Source organism: Athene noctua, chromosome 16 (genome assembly GCF_965140245.1).
Source record: "Athene noctua chromosome 16, bAthNoc1.hap1.1, whole genome shotgun sequence".
NCBI classification, from domain to species: domain Eukaryota; kingdom Metazoa; phylum Chordata; class Aves; order Strigiformes; family Strigidae; genus Athene; species Athene noctua.
The window spans coordinates 5,654,951-5,673,237 of NC_134052.1; the positions used below are offsets into that span (position 1 = coordinate 5,654,951).

The 18,287-nt window shown below is 44.1% G+C and overlaps 1 protein-coding gene across 1 annotated transcript in view; it reads left to right on the forward strand.

Moving 5' to 3' along the window:
* TOP1 (DNA topoisomerase I) overlaps nucleotides 1-17,433 on the forward strand; it is a 68,157-nt gene extending 50,724 nt beyond the window's left edge. Inside the window, exons 9-21 of the mRNA XM_074920146.1 lie at nucleotides 907-1,022; nucleotides 4,319-4,440; nucleotides 5,139-5,261; nucleotides 6,729-6,916; nucleotides 7,550-7,694; nucleotides 8,781-8,924; nucleotides 10,096-10,281; nucleotides 11,882-11,950; nucleotides 12,578-12,692; nucleotides 13,396-13,523; nucleotides 14,601-14,695; nucleotides 15,473-15,622; nucleotides 16,023-17,433. Coding sequence (XP_074776247.1) covers nucleotides 907-1,022; nucleotides 4,319-4,440; nucleotides 5,139-5,261; nucleotides 6,729-6,916; nucleotides 7,550-7,694; nucleotides 8,781-8,924; nucleotides 10,096-10,281; nucleotides 11,882-11,950; nucleotides 12,578-12,692; nucleotides 13,396-13,523; nucleotides 14,601-14,695; nucleotides 15,473-15,622; nucleotides 16,023-16,125 — 1,684 coding nt within the window. The 3' untranslated portion in view covers nucleotides 16,126-17,433. The remainder of the gene's footprint in view (nucleotides 1-906; nucleotides 1,023-4,318; nucleotides 4,441-5,138; nucleotides 5,262-6,728; nucleotides 6,917-7,549; nucleotides 7,695-8,780; nucleotides 8,925-10,095; nucleotides 10,282-11,881; nucleotides 11,951-12,577; nucleotides 12,693-13,395; nucleotides 13,524-14,600; nucleotides 14,696-15,472; nucleotides 15,623-16,022) is intronic.
* Nucleotides 17,434-18,287: the final 854 nt, after the last annotated feature.

The window sequence follows — 18,287 nt, forward strand, 5'->3', positions numbered from 1 at the left end:
ATGTTCTGGTAATGATGAAAGAAGTGTAGAGGGGAGGGGAGGAGTGTGGAATCAGTGGTTTGGACACTGGGGGGGCGGTACTGGGAACAGGATACTGGCCTGGTGGGACCCCTTTTCTCTGTAGATGAATTGCTGACCCTGTGAGTTTGTTCAGTTGGAATGTGGGATTGGTGGCGCCTACCTTGCTGTGTTGTGATACCTAATGCATCAACTGCAAAACATTTTTATAGAGGTGCTTTAAGGCGGGTTTGCAATTTTCCTGTACTACTCTGTTTTTCTTCCAAGTACGCTTTTCTTACTCAAAAGAATTGGAATGAATTTAAAATGACAGAGCAGGTTTCAGTCTTTCTTGTCCAAGCAGGTTTGTTCTCATTTAGGTCGTAAATGAACATCTGTTTCTTTATCTCTACCCTTAATGGCATACTTGTCCACATCTGAAAGCAGCTGCATAATATACTACAATTGTTTGGCTTTGCTGAGCCGGCATCCTGGACCTGATGTTAGATCACAGCTGACTCTAATTTGGTGTGATCCTAGCTGCTTTACAAGACCGAATTCCTCATTTTCTTAAGTTTTAAGCTTTTTCATCTGTGCGACTTTCGTGAAAAGAGCAGCAAGTGGGAGGTGAGGACTACGGTGTCATCAGATAACCTGCTGTGACCCAAGGTGTTCTGCTCATGGACATGGCTGTAGTTTTTCTTAAAAATTGGGGGGGGGGGGGGGGGGAAGGAGTGGGGGAAAAGAAAATAGATGGTGACAGTGCATTGAATGTTTGTACTTGGTCTGTGCCTGGCAAAGCAGTGATTGATTGCTCTTTTTTTTTTTTAAGCGTACTCTTATACCCACATAGTAATAAAATAAGGTTAGGAGCTTAAAATTGTATTGATTCCTATTTCTCTCTTGAAGGTGGGAAGAAGAGCGCTACCCTGAAGGCATTAAATGGAAGTTCCTAGAGCACAAAGGTCCAGTATTTGCTCCACCATATGAACCTCTGCCTGAAAATGTCAAGTTTTATTATGATGGTGAGTTAATCTGTGTTTCCACTTGCTGGGAAGAGAAATAAACATTCTCAGGGTACTGTGGTGTTCTTCCGGGGACCGAAGAGTTGAGGAGGTGGTTTTGTTTTAGTGGTTAGCTTAAGAGAAGTTCCTCAACAGCTAAGTGAAGGAAGGATCTGTGGTAGTGAAGGAACAGCCTGCTGAATTCTGCGAACCGAGTTGACACGGAGATGAACTTGTTCTCACTCTGTTACAGTGGTAAAAATCTCTCAGGTTACTTCACAGTGTGAGCATGCCTGAGAGTAGCAGTGTATAACCAGTAGAGTACATAATTGTAGCTGCTTCATCACTGGTCACCTTTAGGCTTGCTCTGTTTTCTTTAACCTTATGAATTGCAGCTTCCCTCATCTGTGATAAAATTCATGATAATTTGGTGGCATGTGCATAATAAAAGACCACTGAATTTTATTAAGAGATGATTAGGATCTTGTAAGAATGCATGGGATGAGTCTGACCTCAAGGACACAGCCCTCTGGTGTAAGTCATGGTCCCACTCAGTAACCATTGAGTGTGGGATTCTAATATGCTGGGCTGACTGGTTGTTAGAAGCTCATGTGGAAGGGATTATATGATGTGATGCCTGCTGGAGACCGGACTTGATGACCCGTGTGTTTCCTTTTAGTCCTGTGATCATGTTAAATGAAGTATCAAATTAACCCAGGATTGAATTAAGTGGGAGGTATTTGAATGGATGAAAATGTAATTTTTGGTGAAGTGGACAGCTGGGCGTGGAACTCTTCCAGGAGCAACGTGCTGTTTTCATGTGATGTGACACAGTCTTTTTAAATACTGAGAAATAGGTGCCATGTATTTTCAGCAACAATGTAGTGAAATAAACATTGCATCTTACCAAAGGCTATCTGTAAGCAAGTAGCACAGTGATCAGGAATGTCTACAGACTTATTTCTTAGGGTTTGATAAGAACTTGATACAAAGTTGGAAGTTTTTGTCTTTTGTTGAAGGATGTGTGATATTTCTCCTGTTGCCTAGAGAAAGGGAGGGGCAAATTGCACTGTAGTTATCCCTTTGGTGCAGGCAGCAATAAGCTCCTCTTCTATCTAGCCATCCATTTCATGAAACTCTAGAAGTGGAGAGGTTTTTGCAATCTCTGTCGCGACAGAAATCCATCAATAGGCTTGACAGTTATGGGGTGGGCAGGGGGGGGTCTGGCAAACAAAGCAATCACATAAGTCTTCCTTAAGAAACTAGGCAAAAAATCTGATGTCTGATTTACACAGCAGCTGCTGGGAGCCTCTGTCTGTGCTCACAAGGCATTGTCTAATTTCAAGATTATCCTAGGATGATTTGTAGAGTCCAATAATCACGCCTATGGCTGGCCAGCCAGCTGCCAGGCTGCAGGCTCTCACTGGAGGAATCTGTCCCTTGCCTAGTGATCGCATTGCGGTGAGACTGCCTGTTTTCATCTAACATAATGACTGCTGGAGCTATTGTTAGTGTCTGCAATACCAGACTCGGTGAAGGAGCCAGAGCCATCTTTTAGGGCTTGACTATATGTTTGAGTGACTGTGGGTTAACAAGCTACTGCTCATACCCCAGAGGTGGCTTGAACTTGCATGTTTTTCTGTAGATGGGGCAAGGTAAGAATGTAGATGGTGGCAGCTGCATTTCAGTCATGGCCACGTGGTCTCTTCTGCTCATTATGTACCCTGATTGCTCTCTGGTTTCCAGTTTTTAAGTCAGGTAACCAGTATTCATGCCTCTGGAGTGAATCTTTTTTCTTTAAATATTCAGTCCTGTCACTGAGAGCCTTTTCAAACCTTTCTAAAAAGGAGGAAAGTTAGGCCAATGAAATATGTTCTAAACTGATGAGATAAAGGTGACTTGAACTTTCAGCTATTTGGAGAAAGTATCAGTCATTTTAGCCCCTTAACATATTACCAACTCGACAGCCTCTTTCAAGATAGACTTGAAGCCTGGAAAAAATGTCTCCCTTGCTGTCTCTCCCTTCCCCCATTTCCTGTTACAAGCAAACAAATGCTGTATTTTAGGTTGCAGCTTAAAAATTGGCAGAGTTACTGTTGGTTTAATTTAATTGTGGAATATTCTCAGATCATTGGGAGGCCCTTTTTCTAAGTCCTGTTTTACGAGGGTTTATAGATCTTAAGACTTTATAGCTGACTCTCATGGTTTAATTTTGGAGATGATGCAACTTTTAAAAACGCATAGTAAATCAAAAGTGTTGTATTTTTTTCCAAGAGCATAGAATCAACAGTAGTATTTCTTGTATTCACTTTTGTGCAGTAAAATGGTCGTTAAAAAATCCACAGGTGTTGACTGACTGCCAGCCCATTGGGACTTTAAATATTTCTTGCAACTAGCTGGAGATGTGAGCTGCATGCAAAATCCTTCACAGGAATCACTGGCACCTCATGTGTCATCAGGAATGCAATCTGGACCAAAAAGACACTCAATAGGAATGTTAGATGTTGAATCCACAGCTTCAGTGTTGCAGCAGCCTCTTTTCCCTTGTGTTTTAAAGTCTTCCCTTGCAGAAATTTTACTTTGTACTGCAGTCTTGCAGATAAGCTGAAATGTGACTTCTCCATGCACTGAAGGCTCAAGTCTTCCTTAAAAATTACTACCTTCTGAGCCTGATTTGGAGATACAGGAGTATGTTCCCACAGCAAAGGGAATGATTAGCAGAATCCTGACACATTTCCCTGCAATGAAGGGCAGTTAAATATTTGGCTTTGCTTTCTAGCCTATTTGTGGTGTGTCCATAGGAAGGGCTCTTCCTGGCTAGAAATAGCTAAAGGCTAGAAGGGGTGTTCCAAAGCGGAGTCCCTCTGGGGGTAGAAGAGGAATACAGAGACTGTATTTCCCATATGTCTGAGTGTTGGAGTATGAAATTTAATAAAATCCCTTGCTTCTTTCACTTCAAATAGCAGTATCTCCCCAGGAGCGTACACACCACTGGGGTGTCTCAGCATAGGGTTTCCTGCAGGAGGCCTTTTCCCCTTCCTGCCCTGCGTCTGTCAGACCTGTCTCACATCAGATTGCTGTTGCTTTTTTTAATGTTTAGATTCCAGAGGAAACTTTTTGAAAATGTTTATGATGAAAGTCAAGCAATTGTACTCCTCTGTTTCCTTTGTTCAGCCAATTTGCTGTATTGTGTAACATTTTTAAGAAAAACTTGACTGTGGTAAAAATACAGTGTCCTTTAAGGTAGTTACTATGGCCTCTTACTAGCTTCAATTCCTGTTTACCATTTTCTTTAAAAAGAAAATCTTTCTTTGTAGGTAAAGTTATGAAGCTGAGTACCAAAGCAGAAGAAGTTGCCACATTCTTTGCAAAAATGCTTGATCATGAGTACACTACAAAGGAGATCTTCAGGAAAAACTTTTTCAAAGACTGGAGAAAGGTATGTGTGTAGTCCTGAGCTGCAGTGACTGCAGGCATGGCCAGTGTCTCCTCAGTACTACGCAGTAAAAAGTGCTGTGCACAGGAAAGTTAGCTTGAGGCAACTAGAAGCTGCCTCAGATCGTAGCTGTGGATTCGTTTATCCTGTAGTTTCACGAGGAAGGACCCTATTGTAAATGCCTTTCCAAACTAACAAAGTCAGACTTCTCCTAACCAAATTTGCCTGTTACACATGATGGGGTATAGCTGATCTGACTGTTAACACCTTGTTGAAGAGCCACCTTTATATTAGAAGGAAACGCCTTCCAAAGAACTAAAATTCAGAACTTCACCTCAGTTATCAGCCATGAGCCAGTCATTCAGATCAGTTGATGCAGTTTTCCTAGATGGGTTACTGGGTTTTTCTCCCTGTACTTTAACAGTCCCAGCTGCTGCTCAGTGTGAGAGGGCTTTGGGAGGTGGTACAGTGTTGCCCAGTGCTCACAGAGATCAGGCAGCTGGTAGGCTAGCACTCCGTATGCTCGGCTTCCTGACATTTTCTCTTTGACCTTAGCTGGAGTGAGCATGTGCAAGAATTTGAATTTGGGGATTCTTGGGGGTTTATTGTGAGAGCCTGTCTATTGTTTCTGTTTAAACTACCTGGAGTAGGGTAAGTTCTACTATGTGTGAAAACTTACAGTGCTGCTTTCTTTCTGCAAGGAAATGACCTCTGAAGAGAAGAGCACTATCACCAACCTCAGCAAGTGTGACTTCACCCACATGAGCCAGTATTTCAAAGCTCAGTCGGAAGCTAGGAAACAGATGTCCAAGGAGGAGAAACAGGTACCAGTGGGAATTCTAGGAGAATTCTTGATTCTTAGCTGGCTTGTAATCTCTGTGTAATCATTCCTCTGCCTGCCTTGCTGCTTGTAAGTCAGTGTTTACTAGCCTTCAAATTACTACTTTCATGCTAACTGTAGGAGTCTTTACTGTGCAGTGCAGGTAGGGCAAAACACTGTGTTTACAGCTGAATCTTCATCCTGACTTACAATGATATTGATGGGGCTAAGGCTCCTGATCCTGCTTAAGTAAATAAAGAGAATAAGAAGTGCTACTTCCATGGGAGCCTTGGTCCCTGCCCAGTAATGAGCAGTGGATATTCAGTTAAGGATAGATTTTTTTTTTTTTTTTTTTTTTAAGAAGCTCCTTGAGTTTGGAGAACAAAATTTGGGATAGTGGAAGGAATGCAGCAATGACATTAATGAATGAAATGAGAGAATAAATGTTAAATATCAGGTAATGCAGTTTTCTGAATAAAAAAAACTAACTTTATTTTCCAGTAGCATGGCTACAGTGGCTTGTGGGGAGAGAATTAAATAGTTTTTAGATGACTGAGACTTACAGCAAGGGAAGTTGGAAACTTGCCCCAAGTTCTTAGTTGATCTTTTGACAACACTATGGTAATTGTATTTTGAGTGAGCGGCCTGGTAACTTGGAAGTATGGCCTTTGGGGTCAGAGGGGTCCCACCAACATAGAGAGCCCACGTCTTACTGCTGTTTCCACTTGATAAACACGTGGGTGAGCCTTTGCAGTTCCCATCCATGGTAGCTATTACAATGGAGCAGAAGTAGCTTTTTCAGTTGGATTCTTAGCTGGCACACCAGTGCTGTTTATGGGTTGGATGTTTTATTTTGAGCTGCAATGTTTTTATTTTTCCTTCTGTATAATTAGAATTCAAGCACAGAAGTATGCAGTGAAATCTCAGCACATTTTTACTTAAGAGACTGTGTTCTGCTTATGATACCATTTGCTGACACAGGCTTGACATGCAGCAGACTGGAGACATTCCTCTGCCCACTTTCCGATGCTGAGTTCAAACACAGAAGTTTGAGTTTTTATGCATAAACAAGATGTAAAGTCAGTAGAAGTCAAATGCTGAATATAGACTGTAAAGCAGCTGTACTGTGCTGGGGCTGCTCTTGTAGCTGTGTTATGTGGATAGAGGTAAACGCCTCTGTTGTGGCAAAATTGTAGCTGTCTTCATCAGCCGTACTCTGTTTCTCTCAAATGCAAGTTTTAAGAGAGTTTTGCACATTCTTTCCTTTTTCCAGTTTGTGCTGCTTGCATTTTATGAATGCTTTTCTGGACAGTCTGCTGCTCTGTGTGTTGATACAGCACTTGGCATGATGGGGATCTGATTTTGAGCTATGTCTTCAGTATTAGCATGATGCGGGGTTTTTAGAAGTCTTAGTATTGAGTGTGTATGGTGCTGGGTATACCATATCATCTTTGCTTTTGGCTTTTTGCAGAAAATCAAAGAGGAGAATGAGCGGCTATTGAAGGAATATGGTTACTGTGTGATGGACAACCACAAGGAGAGGATTGCCAACTTTAAGATTGAACCCCCAGGTCTCTTCCGAGGTCGTGGGAACCATCCCAAAATGGGCATGTTGAAGAGACGCATCATGCCAGAAGACATCATCATCAACTGCAGCAAGTGAGCATTGGATGCTTCACACCTTGGTTTTGCTTTCTAGATAGGATAGCTTCTTTTTTTAAAATCCTGTAGAGGTTGATATTCGAGAACATAGGAATACGCACGCTATTTACATGAATGAGAAACTGAGTCATACAAGCAAAGACTGAACAAGGCTATCATGAGTTTCATGTAGAACTTTGTCAACTTACTTTCTTCCTTATGCCTACAGCCTACATCCGCTTAAACAGTCTTTCCTGCTAGTATTTCCAGAAATTAATTTTCTTCTTCTAGGTAGGTTGTCCTACTTTGTCTTCCTTGATGTTGAAGGCTGAGGTTTGGTGGGCTTATTTTCAGTCTTGTCCTGATAAGTGTCCACTCTATTGCAGTGTCCACAAATCAGAGCTGATCATAGAAATGTGTGTTCCCACCTGTGTATAATTCTTCAGCAGTTACATATTGGTAGCAGTCAAATTTCTGATCTTTAACTCTTTGCTTCAATTCACTTGATTTCCTGCTTGTGGAAATATGTAGTTATATCACCTCAGTTTCTTTCCCTGTGCATTCTTTGTATGGTGGTATTCATTAATTTATTCTGATATTGTGGAAGTCTCTTTAAATAGTTTCTATTTGCTGTTGTGTAATTCTCTGCAGGGATTCAAAGATCCCTCCCCCTCCACCAGGACACAAATGGAAGGAGGTCCGGCATGATAACAAGGTTACCTGGCTGGTGTCATGGACCGAGAACATCCAAGGCTCTATCAAATACATCATGTTGAACCCTAGCTCAAGAATTAAGGTAAAGATCTAGTTTAAAAAAAAAAAAAAAAAAATTACAAATATTACTGGTCATGTCTCCAAGAAGCAAATATAGCTGTTGGCTAGGAAAGAGGTAGGAAGTAAAGCTGTCCTGATATTTAATCCTACACTGATGGCAAAATATAGGAAAGTATCTGTGCTTCTGCTCCCCCTTGAAAAGAAAGAATACAGTTACTGCACAGGAGAGTAGATGAAATCTGGAAAATGTCTGTTGAAAAGCATCATTGTGTTATTGCTGGTAGGAATCTTTATTCTGTGTAAACCTAAAAGGAAGCAATTTATCCAAGAAGAGACTTGCTCTGGTGGATATTTTACCTACTTCTGGCCCCAGCTTTCCCTGCCTGACTGTGTAGTGACGTTCTAACCATGGGTTGCTAATTAGTCAATTGTAAAATTAAAAATGTGGCCAGGCTACTGGCTGAGAGGGCTGAGAAGGAGCTCATGACTGAAGGAAAACAAACCCTGCTGTGGGAGCAAGACCAGTCAACAGATCAGTTCCATAAAAGCAATGGTAAACCTGTTGAAAGACAAGTAGCCTTCAGATTTGGGGGTGGGATTTCAGTTCTTCTCATGAAGTCTTTAAGAGATTTCCCCCCCCCGCCCCTGGATTGGAAACAAGGGGTTTGTCCTACAAGTATAGAGAAAAATCTCTGTTCCTTGTGAATTCATGCCCTCATTTTGCCACGGCTTGAATATATAATAATGATGATGAACTGTTGATGTTGCTTTTACATTTTATGGGTGTTTAATTACACAGCTGAAAGAACATAAGTGTCATCTGAATAAAGCAGAGGAAGCCATTTATATGTTGAGAAGCATGGAAGACATAATGTCTTTTGTGTCTTTATAGTCGCTTCCATGGAAGCGTTTAATATCATGGAAATCTGAATTACCTACAGCTGCATGGCAGCGTAGTTTGAAGCTGAGCTGTTCAGCAGCAAAATCTCGGTGCTTTTGTACAGTGAGACCATTTGCCACACACAGATTTGCAAAACCTTGAGTTGCAGATTGGAACTGGTCCTCTGCCTGCTTTCTAATGCTGACTCTATTCCAACTTTCTCTGCAGGGTGAGAAGGACTGGCAGAAGTACGAGACAGCTCGAAGGTTGAAGAAGTGCGTAGATAAAATCCGAAATCAATATCGAGAAGACTGGAAATCCAAAGAGATGAAAGTACGGCAGAGAGCTGTGGCACTGTACTTCATTGACAAAGTAAGGCTTGTTCCCCAGCACACTCCTCTTTTCCCCTCCTGCTGGGAGCACTTGGGAACGCTGTGTGTCTGTTCCTACAGCAGAATTGAGACCAGTTACTAAGAAGGTATCCTGAGTTTTCCTAGTGGGCAGGCTCCCATCTCCTTTTCCTTCCCATTACCTGAAATCCAGAGCAATGAACTATTGTACTGAGCATGGCTATTTCAGGCAGCATTGTTTTAGAACAGGCAGAAATCACAGTCTGGTTCCAGAATCTCCCAGTTGGATTACTGGGAAGTTTGTGTGGGGCCTTTTGTCTTCAGCTGTTTCAGTTTTCATGCTGGGAATCTCTGCTGGTTTGTCACCTCTTTAGTTTGAGGTCACAGTTATGAGGTTTCATAATTATGTTAATTTTTTCACCACAGCATAAAGAAAACTGCAGTTGTACTGATGCATTTAAAGCTATTTAAAACCAGTTCCCAGAGAGCTGTTGCCCTGGTAGTGTATGGTGTCTTTACCAGCAAAATTAACATGTTTTGTTCAAAATTGTTGTAAACCAGGGAACTTGGATTTGAATAATTATGGTTTCATATAAACACTGAAAATTTTTCTTCAAAAATTCGTAATTGGTTTAGCCAGTGCTGTCAAAACACATTTATTAATGCAGCCAAATGTAGCCTTTAGATAATTTATATAACCCAGTGTCTTATATGCTATTTAAAGTGTATTTAGCATGCAGCGAAGAGGTAGGATCACAGAAGATGGACAATTGAACTTTATGATTTTCTATCAGGTTGAGTTCAGGTAGAAGTCAGTTTGAATTTTTTAAAAGATACCAAACATTTTGAAATGGATTTCTCTTAGTATTGTCTTACAGTTTGAGTTACTTTAATGAGTGAAAATCTTCCTTTAAACTTCTCTTTAAAAAAAACCCCAAACAACCAGGTATGCTGGTAGATTGGTAGATTTGTGGCTTTAGTGAAGGGTTATTTGAAACAGAATTAAAGATACCTTAAGGTGGGTTTTATTAGAATTTTGTAAGTGTCAACTTTATTCACTCAAATACATTTTCTCCCTTTCTCTTCTCCTACAGACACTGCTCATTCTGGGCCAGTGTCTGAAAGTTCCCAGCATCTATACACTACTGAGATGGTTTGAAATGCTTACCTTTCTTGTCTTGATATAAATGTAGCTTGCACTCAGAGCTGGTAATGAAAAAGAAGAAGGAGAGACAGCTGACACCGTGGGCTGCTGCTCTCTGAGAGTAGAACACATCAAGCTTCATCCAGAACTGGATGGTCAGGAATACGTGGTTGAGTTCGACTTCCTCGGAAAAGACTCCATCCGATACTACAACAAAGTCCCCGTTGAGAAGAGAGTAAGGCATCTCCACAAACACGTATACAGATTGAATTGCAGAAGAATGTGGTCGACACAGTTTTGGTGGCAGTAACAGGGTGCTTCATCACTGGTCAGATACCTAGCAGAAAATAAGTCAGTTAATGTTCTTCCCTTTTTATTGGCAGTGCTGTGCAAGAAGCCTGCCGGTGGTGTCACGTAACATGGCAGATGAGGTGTTTAAATATCTTGCTGCTCTTCCCTGTGGTCTCAGTGTCAAGAGTTGGCATAACATAACTGCAACAGCTATGTTAGATGAGTTTCTTGGGTCTTGTGCTGGTCAGCAGAGTTGGTTTTCACACCTGTAGATGGTTCTAGGTGAGTTCTAGGAGATTTCGAGGCCCATATGACAAGTAATAGCATAAGAGGTTCTGAAATAGTGCTGGATGGCACAGTAACAGCTAGACTTGAGCTTTCATGATACTCTTCTCTGTCATGGTGGTTTTGTTCATGATGGAGCTAAGCACTCACTGAGGTAAGTCTTGATCTTGGGTGCTCCAGAGCATAAGAGTAGGTGCACTAATAGTTCTGGCCTATAAACCTGGGTATCTACCAACCAAGACTTCTTTCTTAGGCAGTGTTAATTCCTTCATTTCTTTGTCATCCACCAATTTCAAATCTGCTGTGATCTTGACCTCATTCCAGAGTAAGTCCCCATCCAGCTGTGTGAACTTGGAGGGCACTATCCAAAAAGACTTTTGTTTTTGTGGGTGCAACAGCTTTGCATCTAGCCCACAGCTCTGCAGTCAGCATAGTGTGTTAGATACCTTGTGTATAATACTGTGGCAGTTGTAATGACAATCAGCAGTAAATGTTGGCCTCTTGGGGAGCAAAACAATGGAAAAAACCAAACTACAGCTGCTATAGAAATGAACATGTGCTGGAATTCTCACTTCCTTGTTTAAAGCAGAAAACATTTTTGCCTTTTTTAATTTATTTGTGTTGGTATCTCTTGGTGTCTCTTCTTCAGTGTTTGCAATGGGGAATTGATTATTGCGGAATTAGAAATCTTTGTATATTAGGTGTCTACAGAAGAAGAATGTGTGTTATGGAGAAGCTGGGAACTGGGGATTTGAAGCATGCAGAGCCTGGGATTTTGTGGTCTCTCTATAATCAAAGATGCTTTTATTATTCTCCCTACCTCAGTGAGACTTGTTTGGGATGGAACTGTATGAAACTTTTAATGCAGCGATGAGAAGGGTTGGGTTTTGGTAGCTTCACTCCATGTGAAAAGGCTCAGGGGTCTCTTTGGCTAGGGTGGTGATGGAGAGTAGGGGAAAGGTGGTAGCTTTGGGGTTTATTTCTCTGTTAGGCATCTAAGCCAGAGCAGAATCGGGTCTCCTCCAGTTTTGATCTAAATGATGAGGATAAAGAGCATTGAATGCTCAGGAATTCTGTTGCTGGGAAGAAACCTTCAACAAAAGTGGGTCTTTGCCTGCAGGGAAGCAACATCCAGCATTGTCACTGTTGCCTGAAAACAGTTTAAGTGGCTCCCTGGCAGTGTTGCTTCCTTATGTATTACTGCTACCAAGTGCTGTCTGGTCTGTGTGCCTGAAGTTGCCGGTTTCCTTTTCCTGCAGGTGTTTAAGAATCTCCAGCTGTTCATGGAGAACAAGCAGCCCGAGGATGACCTCTTTGACCGCCTCAATGTAAGCACGTAGTTAATGGTGAGAGATGGTGGTAGAGCACCATGAACAGGCTCACTGTGCACCAGACAATAGCAGCTGCTCTGTTCCAGAAATGGTTTCAGTGGCAGATTTTCTTCCAGAGCTGTCCTGAGCAGCCTAAAAGCAGTGAGAGTCTGTCTCAATCTGGTGTCTGTATTGTCCACTGTGCCCACAGGTTCCTGAAGCAATGGGCTTTGGTCCTGGTGAGCCTGGCTAGCTCTGACTTGGGGAGGTTTTTTCAGAGTTCAGAGATGATGATTGTGTGAGGCGATAGATTTTCAGATGCCATCCCTATCTGCACATTTGGCTCTATGGGAGCACTGTGGTGTTTCGGGCACCTTCCCTGGGATGGGACAGGCACATTTCTACCTGTTGGGAACCAAAACCTCCACACTGAAGAAAATTTTTTGGCCACTTGTGGTACTTGATACTAATCTATCTACCAATCTTGTTGGTTCTTTCCTGTGGTTTCAGTGATGTGGCCACTCTGTTGTGGTTAGGTCTGAATACAATAGGCTTCAGCCGTCTTTGTCAGCCATGTGTCCAGAGATTTCACAAATGCTGTGGTCAATTCTAGTGCTAACTGTCATCTCCTTTCTGCTTCCTTAGACCAGTATCTTAAATAAACACCTTCAAGACCTTATGGAGGGACTGACAGCCAAGGTATTCCGTACTTACAATGCCTCCATCACGCTACAGCAGCAGCTCAAGGAGCTCACTAATCGTAAGTCTTGTGCTTGACACTGTGACGGGAACAGATCTTACCCCACAATACAGACCTGGCTTCCTTGGCTCAGCCACAAGCCCTAGATGTGTACACCACTTCCTTGTTGTAATTCTCCTGATACAAATGTCAGACAGCTGAGGTATGACGAAATATCTGCTGCCAGACAATCTTTTGGGGTAGTTGAGCAGTCCAGCATTGGGGCAGGGCAGAGCTCACTGAAGTGTGCCTGCTAGTTCATGCCTGTCCTTTACCAAATCTCTTACTTGCTTTCTGTTAATTATAAATTGCTGTAGGTAGCAGACAAGGCAGGTGTAACAGCCCCATGTTTCTTGGCTACTTGTTCATAACCTCTCTCTACCTGCTAGCTTGTAAAAGTGGGAACATTGGATCTGTGAAGCCCAGGTATCTTGAGCAGTATGGTCCTGCTGTTCTCTACTGTGAGCATGGATGTGCTTTCTGTCTTTTAAGTGGCAAGTGGTGTCTTTGTTGCTACGAAGAAACCATTGCAGAAAGAGTTGGGGCCCAGGATGGAAGTGGTCAGGCTCTTACAACTGTACCTAGAGTGCAGTGTTGAGACTGGCCCTTCAGAGGGGAAGCTCAGTTCTGCAGTGTCTGTGAGCTTGCAGAGTCAGTGGGACACTAGCTGGGGCTGCACAGCCCTGGAGAACCCACTTGTTAACTGCTTTCTTGTACTTTGCAGCGGACGACAACATCCCAGCGAAGATCCTTTCCTATAACCGTGCCAACAGAGCGGTTGCCATTTTGTGTAACCACCAGAGGGCTCCGCCGAAGACCTTCGAGAAGTCCATGATGAACCTGCAGAGCAAGGTACCCCCCCTCGCCCAGCTCTTGGGCTGGGGCAGGGCTCCCAGTACTGCATCTCGGGAGTCATGTTTCCTTTCACTTGGGGTGAAGCAGAAGCAGAGCCTGCTTTTCCCTGTCAGGAGTTGGTTAGTGCTGCATCAGAAATGCACCTGCTTGGAAAGGAGTAGTGAGCTGAAAGGAACACCTTTGTCTGAGTTGTCTTTTACTTGTAAAGACCAAGACCGGACCTTTTTCATCTGTCCTTCATTCCATAGCTATGTGATCTGCTGCCATTGAAACTTCAGAGCAGCAGTCTCTAGCTCTGATTTGTGTCCCCTAAAGAACCCAGAGTGGGCCCCCACTCCTGTTGCATGAATCCCAGGCCACTGTCAGTGCAGGCTGTGTACGTGGTACATTATGCCCCTCTGACTTGACCTCTTCCTTTGCAGATTGTTTCTGGTGAAGGCCATGAGGTCCAAAGGGGTTAGGTCTGTTCCTGGTCTGGCTTTAGAATAACCTTCACAATAAGGACTTCTGGTTTGGCACTGCAGTGTCCCCTGCTTCTGTAACACCTAACATGGCTGCCTTCACCCTAGATCTTAGAGCTTGGGGATTGTTTAAGGGGGTTGAACAGGGGCTGCAAAACGCTAAATCTCCCGGAATCCTAAACTTACTGGAGAAGAACTGCCTGAAGCCTTAACAGCTTTCAGCCTGTAGGATTTGGGGCAAAAACTGGTTTCTGCTGAGGGAACAGGGATTGTCCTTCCATGTTATCAGAGAGTTAGTAGTGGAGGCAGACAAGCTGCCTGGAGGGGCTGTTGGCCAGGCCCAGGCCAAGCCAATTCCTTCACCTGCTTGGTTGTAGCTGTGTGAGAAAGCTCCCAGCATCACCTTGTCTTTGGAAATGAGTGGGGGACACTTTAACCACACCAGGCTTTGCAGTGAGCTGAAAGGCCAGTGGCCTAACTGTTCTGCAGAAGTGGGTCTGACCACTGGTAGATTCTGAACGCGGTCGCTCCCTGGGTCATGCTGCTCAGGGGTGACTGCCATAGTTGTCAGCAGCTTGTTCACAGTGCTGCTGTCTGGTTTTGCCTCTCCTAGATTGATGCCAAGAAGGAGCAGTTAGCTGATGCCAGGAGAGAACTGAAAAGCGCCAAAGCTGATGCCAAGGTCCGGAGGGATGAGAAGTCTAAAAAGTAAGGCTGGTGTTACTAGGCTGTGCAATGCTCCCAGTACTCTCTACTCCAAATAGGTCCTTCACCCTGTATTCTATTTTCCCCAGATCTGGGAAGACTTCCTCAGGCTTTCCTGTCCCCTCTTTATTTTGTGCATGAAGAAATGGCCTTCAAGTTGAGGGACTGTAGGGTGGTCTGACACTGCAGTTCCTGATTAGTCTCCACAGTGTCTCTTAGCCCTCGGAGCTGAACATCAGCCAGCGCTCAACCGTCCTGCTGCCCAGGACCCAGCAGAGCAATGGATCGAGTGTGCAGCATTGCCATCTTAACGGGGAGCCAGGAGTTACACAATTGCACAGGCACTTCTCTGGGTTCTGCTCTGCTCCATTGGAAGCCCACGGTACAGACAATGTACTTGGGCTCTGTGTGGGCTCTGCAGAATAGCCACAGGGGTGCTGAGTTAAGAGAGCTCTGAAAGCAGAATCACAGCATGACTATTACAGAGGGATAGATGGGCTGGTTTTAAAGTGGGTGTAGCATCAGTACAGTTCAGGCTGTTGCCTCCAATCCTTTAAAACAAAACTGCTGCTTCAGATTTCTGTTCTGCCTCTTTGAAAATGTCAGTTCTTAATTGCATGTGCTGAGTGTTTTGTGTCGCCGTCTGTGCTGACACAGCTGCCCTTTGTGCCTGGTGGCATTGCTTACCTTGAGCAGCGTCCCTTTGGGTTCCCACAGCACTGCCATCTCAAGCCTAGCAGGGCATTAAGAATTACATCTTTTGATTCTTTCCCACCCCAGGACAGTGGAGAGCAAGAAGAAAGCAGTGCAGAGGATTGAGGAGCAGCTGATGAAGCTGGAGGTTCAGGCTACAGATAGGGAGGAGAACAAGCAGATTGCTTTGGGCACCTCCAAACTCAACTATCTGGATCCCAGGATCTCTGTTGCTTGGTAAGCATCTGCTGGGGTGTGCTGGAAGGAACCGCCTCGTCACTTCTGTCGTGTCCCCCCAGTTAGCACACAAGGGCTGTGGCTGAGAGCAGTGCCCCTGTGCTGCCAGAGACGCCTGTCTCTGTGGCCTTCCCTTATATCTTCAAATGGTTTCAGGAAGTTATAAGAGTCTCTTGAGGCAAGTGTAACACCGCAGCCAAGGCCAGTGTGCTGGGAGGCGATGGGTCGGAGAGTCTGCAGGATCCGACAGCAGGAGGCTGGTGGTGCTCAGCTGGGTGGCGTGTCCTGTAGCGGAGCAGGGCTTAGGACGGTGCTGGGGGAGTGCAGGGCAGTTCTGCTGCACAGCGAGGGCTCGAGTGCCTGTGCTGTGTTGACTCTAACAGCGTCTCCTCTTCTGCAGGTGTAAGAAGTGGGGAATTCCTATAGAGAAGATTTATAACAAAACCCAACGAGAGAAATTTGCCTGGGCTATCGACATGGCAGAAGAAGACTATGAGTTTTAACCTGTTTTTAATGAGCTGAATTTTATGGGAAAAAAAAAAGGGGGAGTAGCCTGGTTTTTAGGGAGATTGATAAACTGTGAGCCTTACTTGTCCTTGGATGCTGGGGAAGGGGGAGGAAAGGGGCAAGTGAGCATCAGATATAACAGCCAACATCTTGCAGAAAGCATAACCTGGAAATATCCTAAAGGAGCTGAGCCAGTTGTCCTATGGACAACTTATTTAAAAATGTTTCAGAGATCCAAATTCTAGCTGTCTGGTTTGTGTGGTTTTTCTCTTGAGGCAGGGCAAGTGGATGGGGGATTTGTCAACCTTCCGCCAGGCAAATTCACCATCACACTGAGAGCGTGGGAATCTTTAGCTACTGTATACAAAATCCAATTATATTGGTGCGTTTTTACAGTTAGGGTTTTGCAATAACTTCTATATTTTAATAGAAAATGGACTCCTTAACCCCTGCCCTTCCCCTCCCCCTCCCACCCCATTTCAGAATTTAACAAATAAACAAAATTTAAGAAACCCAACGCACCTGTTACAGCTGTCTCTTTAGTCATGGATATATCCAAATCTTTTTCAATTTGTCACTTGAAACAGTCGTGGCATTGGAACATGAATTACAAATATCCACCACATTTGTTCAGAGCAAAGCGTGATGGGAAATCGGCCTCCTGACTTGAGTGTTCCTTTTTTAAATGTGAATTTTTATTTCTTTTAATTATTTTAAAATATTTAAACAGGTTTTTTTTCTTCTTGATCTTAAAGATCGTGTAGATTTGGGGAGTGGGTGGGGGGAAGGGGCCGTGTGTTGGGGAGATGCGTGTGGAATTTGAGGACAAGTGAAATTGGCAACAAATGACATTCCCATCACCCTTTGTTCTGAACATGCTCTGTACACATCAAGAATATCTACTTTTTAGGTTTGTCAGACTGTTTTACCTTTTCCCCCCTTTTTTTCTAAGCCCCACTCCCCTCTTTTACTTGAAAGATTTTATTGTGTAAAAAGAAGTTTCACAGGTCAATAAATTTCGAGGGAAATGAGCATTGGTCCAAAAAAGGAAAATAATCAAGATTTTAGGGCTTTTATTTTTTCTTTTGTAATTGTGTAAAAAAATTTTAAAAAATTAAAAAGCAGAATTTTAATGTGAAACCTTTTTTTGCTATAATCATTAGTCTTAGAGGCATTGTTAGCGTAGTGTGTGTGCGAAGACCATTTCCTGCAGCCTTTCCTCAACAAGTATCTTCTATTTTTATCATGAATTCCCTTTTAATCAACTGTAGGTTATTTAAAATAAATTCCTACAACTTAACTGAGTGTTGGTGTCTGTGTGTTCTTTCACCTCGGGCCCTGGGCCGTGAGGTCCCCATGGTTTCTAGGTTGGGGGGTGTTGATGGCACCACGTTGTCTCTGCAGCCCCCGTACAGCAGCACTGCCTCCGGAGAGAGATGCTCAAACCTTTCTCACTTGGACAGGGCTGCACAGAGGACGTTGAGGCCATGCCAAGGGCCGAGAGGGTTGGGATTGACCCAGCAGTTGTGTCTTCATCAGGGGTGAGCTGGTTCATAACGCTGCCGGGGATCTGAAGTGAAGCACCTGGCCATGGCTGGCTTTTGGAAGGGATGATGCTTCCCGCAGCTGCTGACGTTGCCTCAGTGTTTTGAGTAACAGGCCCTGCTGCTTGCTTGTGTCGAGGCACGGTGGCTCTGAGGTAGGGCTGTATGGTCACATAGCCAGACCCGCGGTGGGTGGAGAAGGGGGTGTTTTGGAGCCCTGATAGGGGCACAAAGAGCTGACCAGGCTTTCCCGCCAGCCTGCGATCCTGCTGCTTGCTCACGAGCTGTGTCAGTGCTGGGGCTTGAGCTGGTCCATCAGCTCACCTGGTCCCCAGATCCCTCATCTGTGCTCCCCACAGGGCAGTGTGTGCTTGTCAGGGTTGGTTTGTGCACCCCTGGGTGAAACTGCCTTGAAATTGCACTTAAATATCAGCAGCCCAACACTCCAAGCTCTCAGGCACAGGGCTGCCCCATTGCTGTTCCCAACCCCAGCAGGGATTGCCTGAAGGATTTTAGTAAGAAGCTCTTGGTCCCTGCTGGAGCCCTGTCCAGGGTCAGGCTGTACAGCCAGCCTGGGAGCCTGCCCACCCCTCTATCCCCCTGGCTTCAGGGGC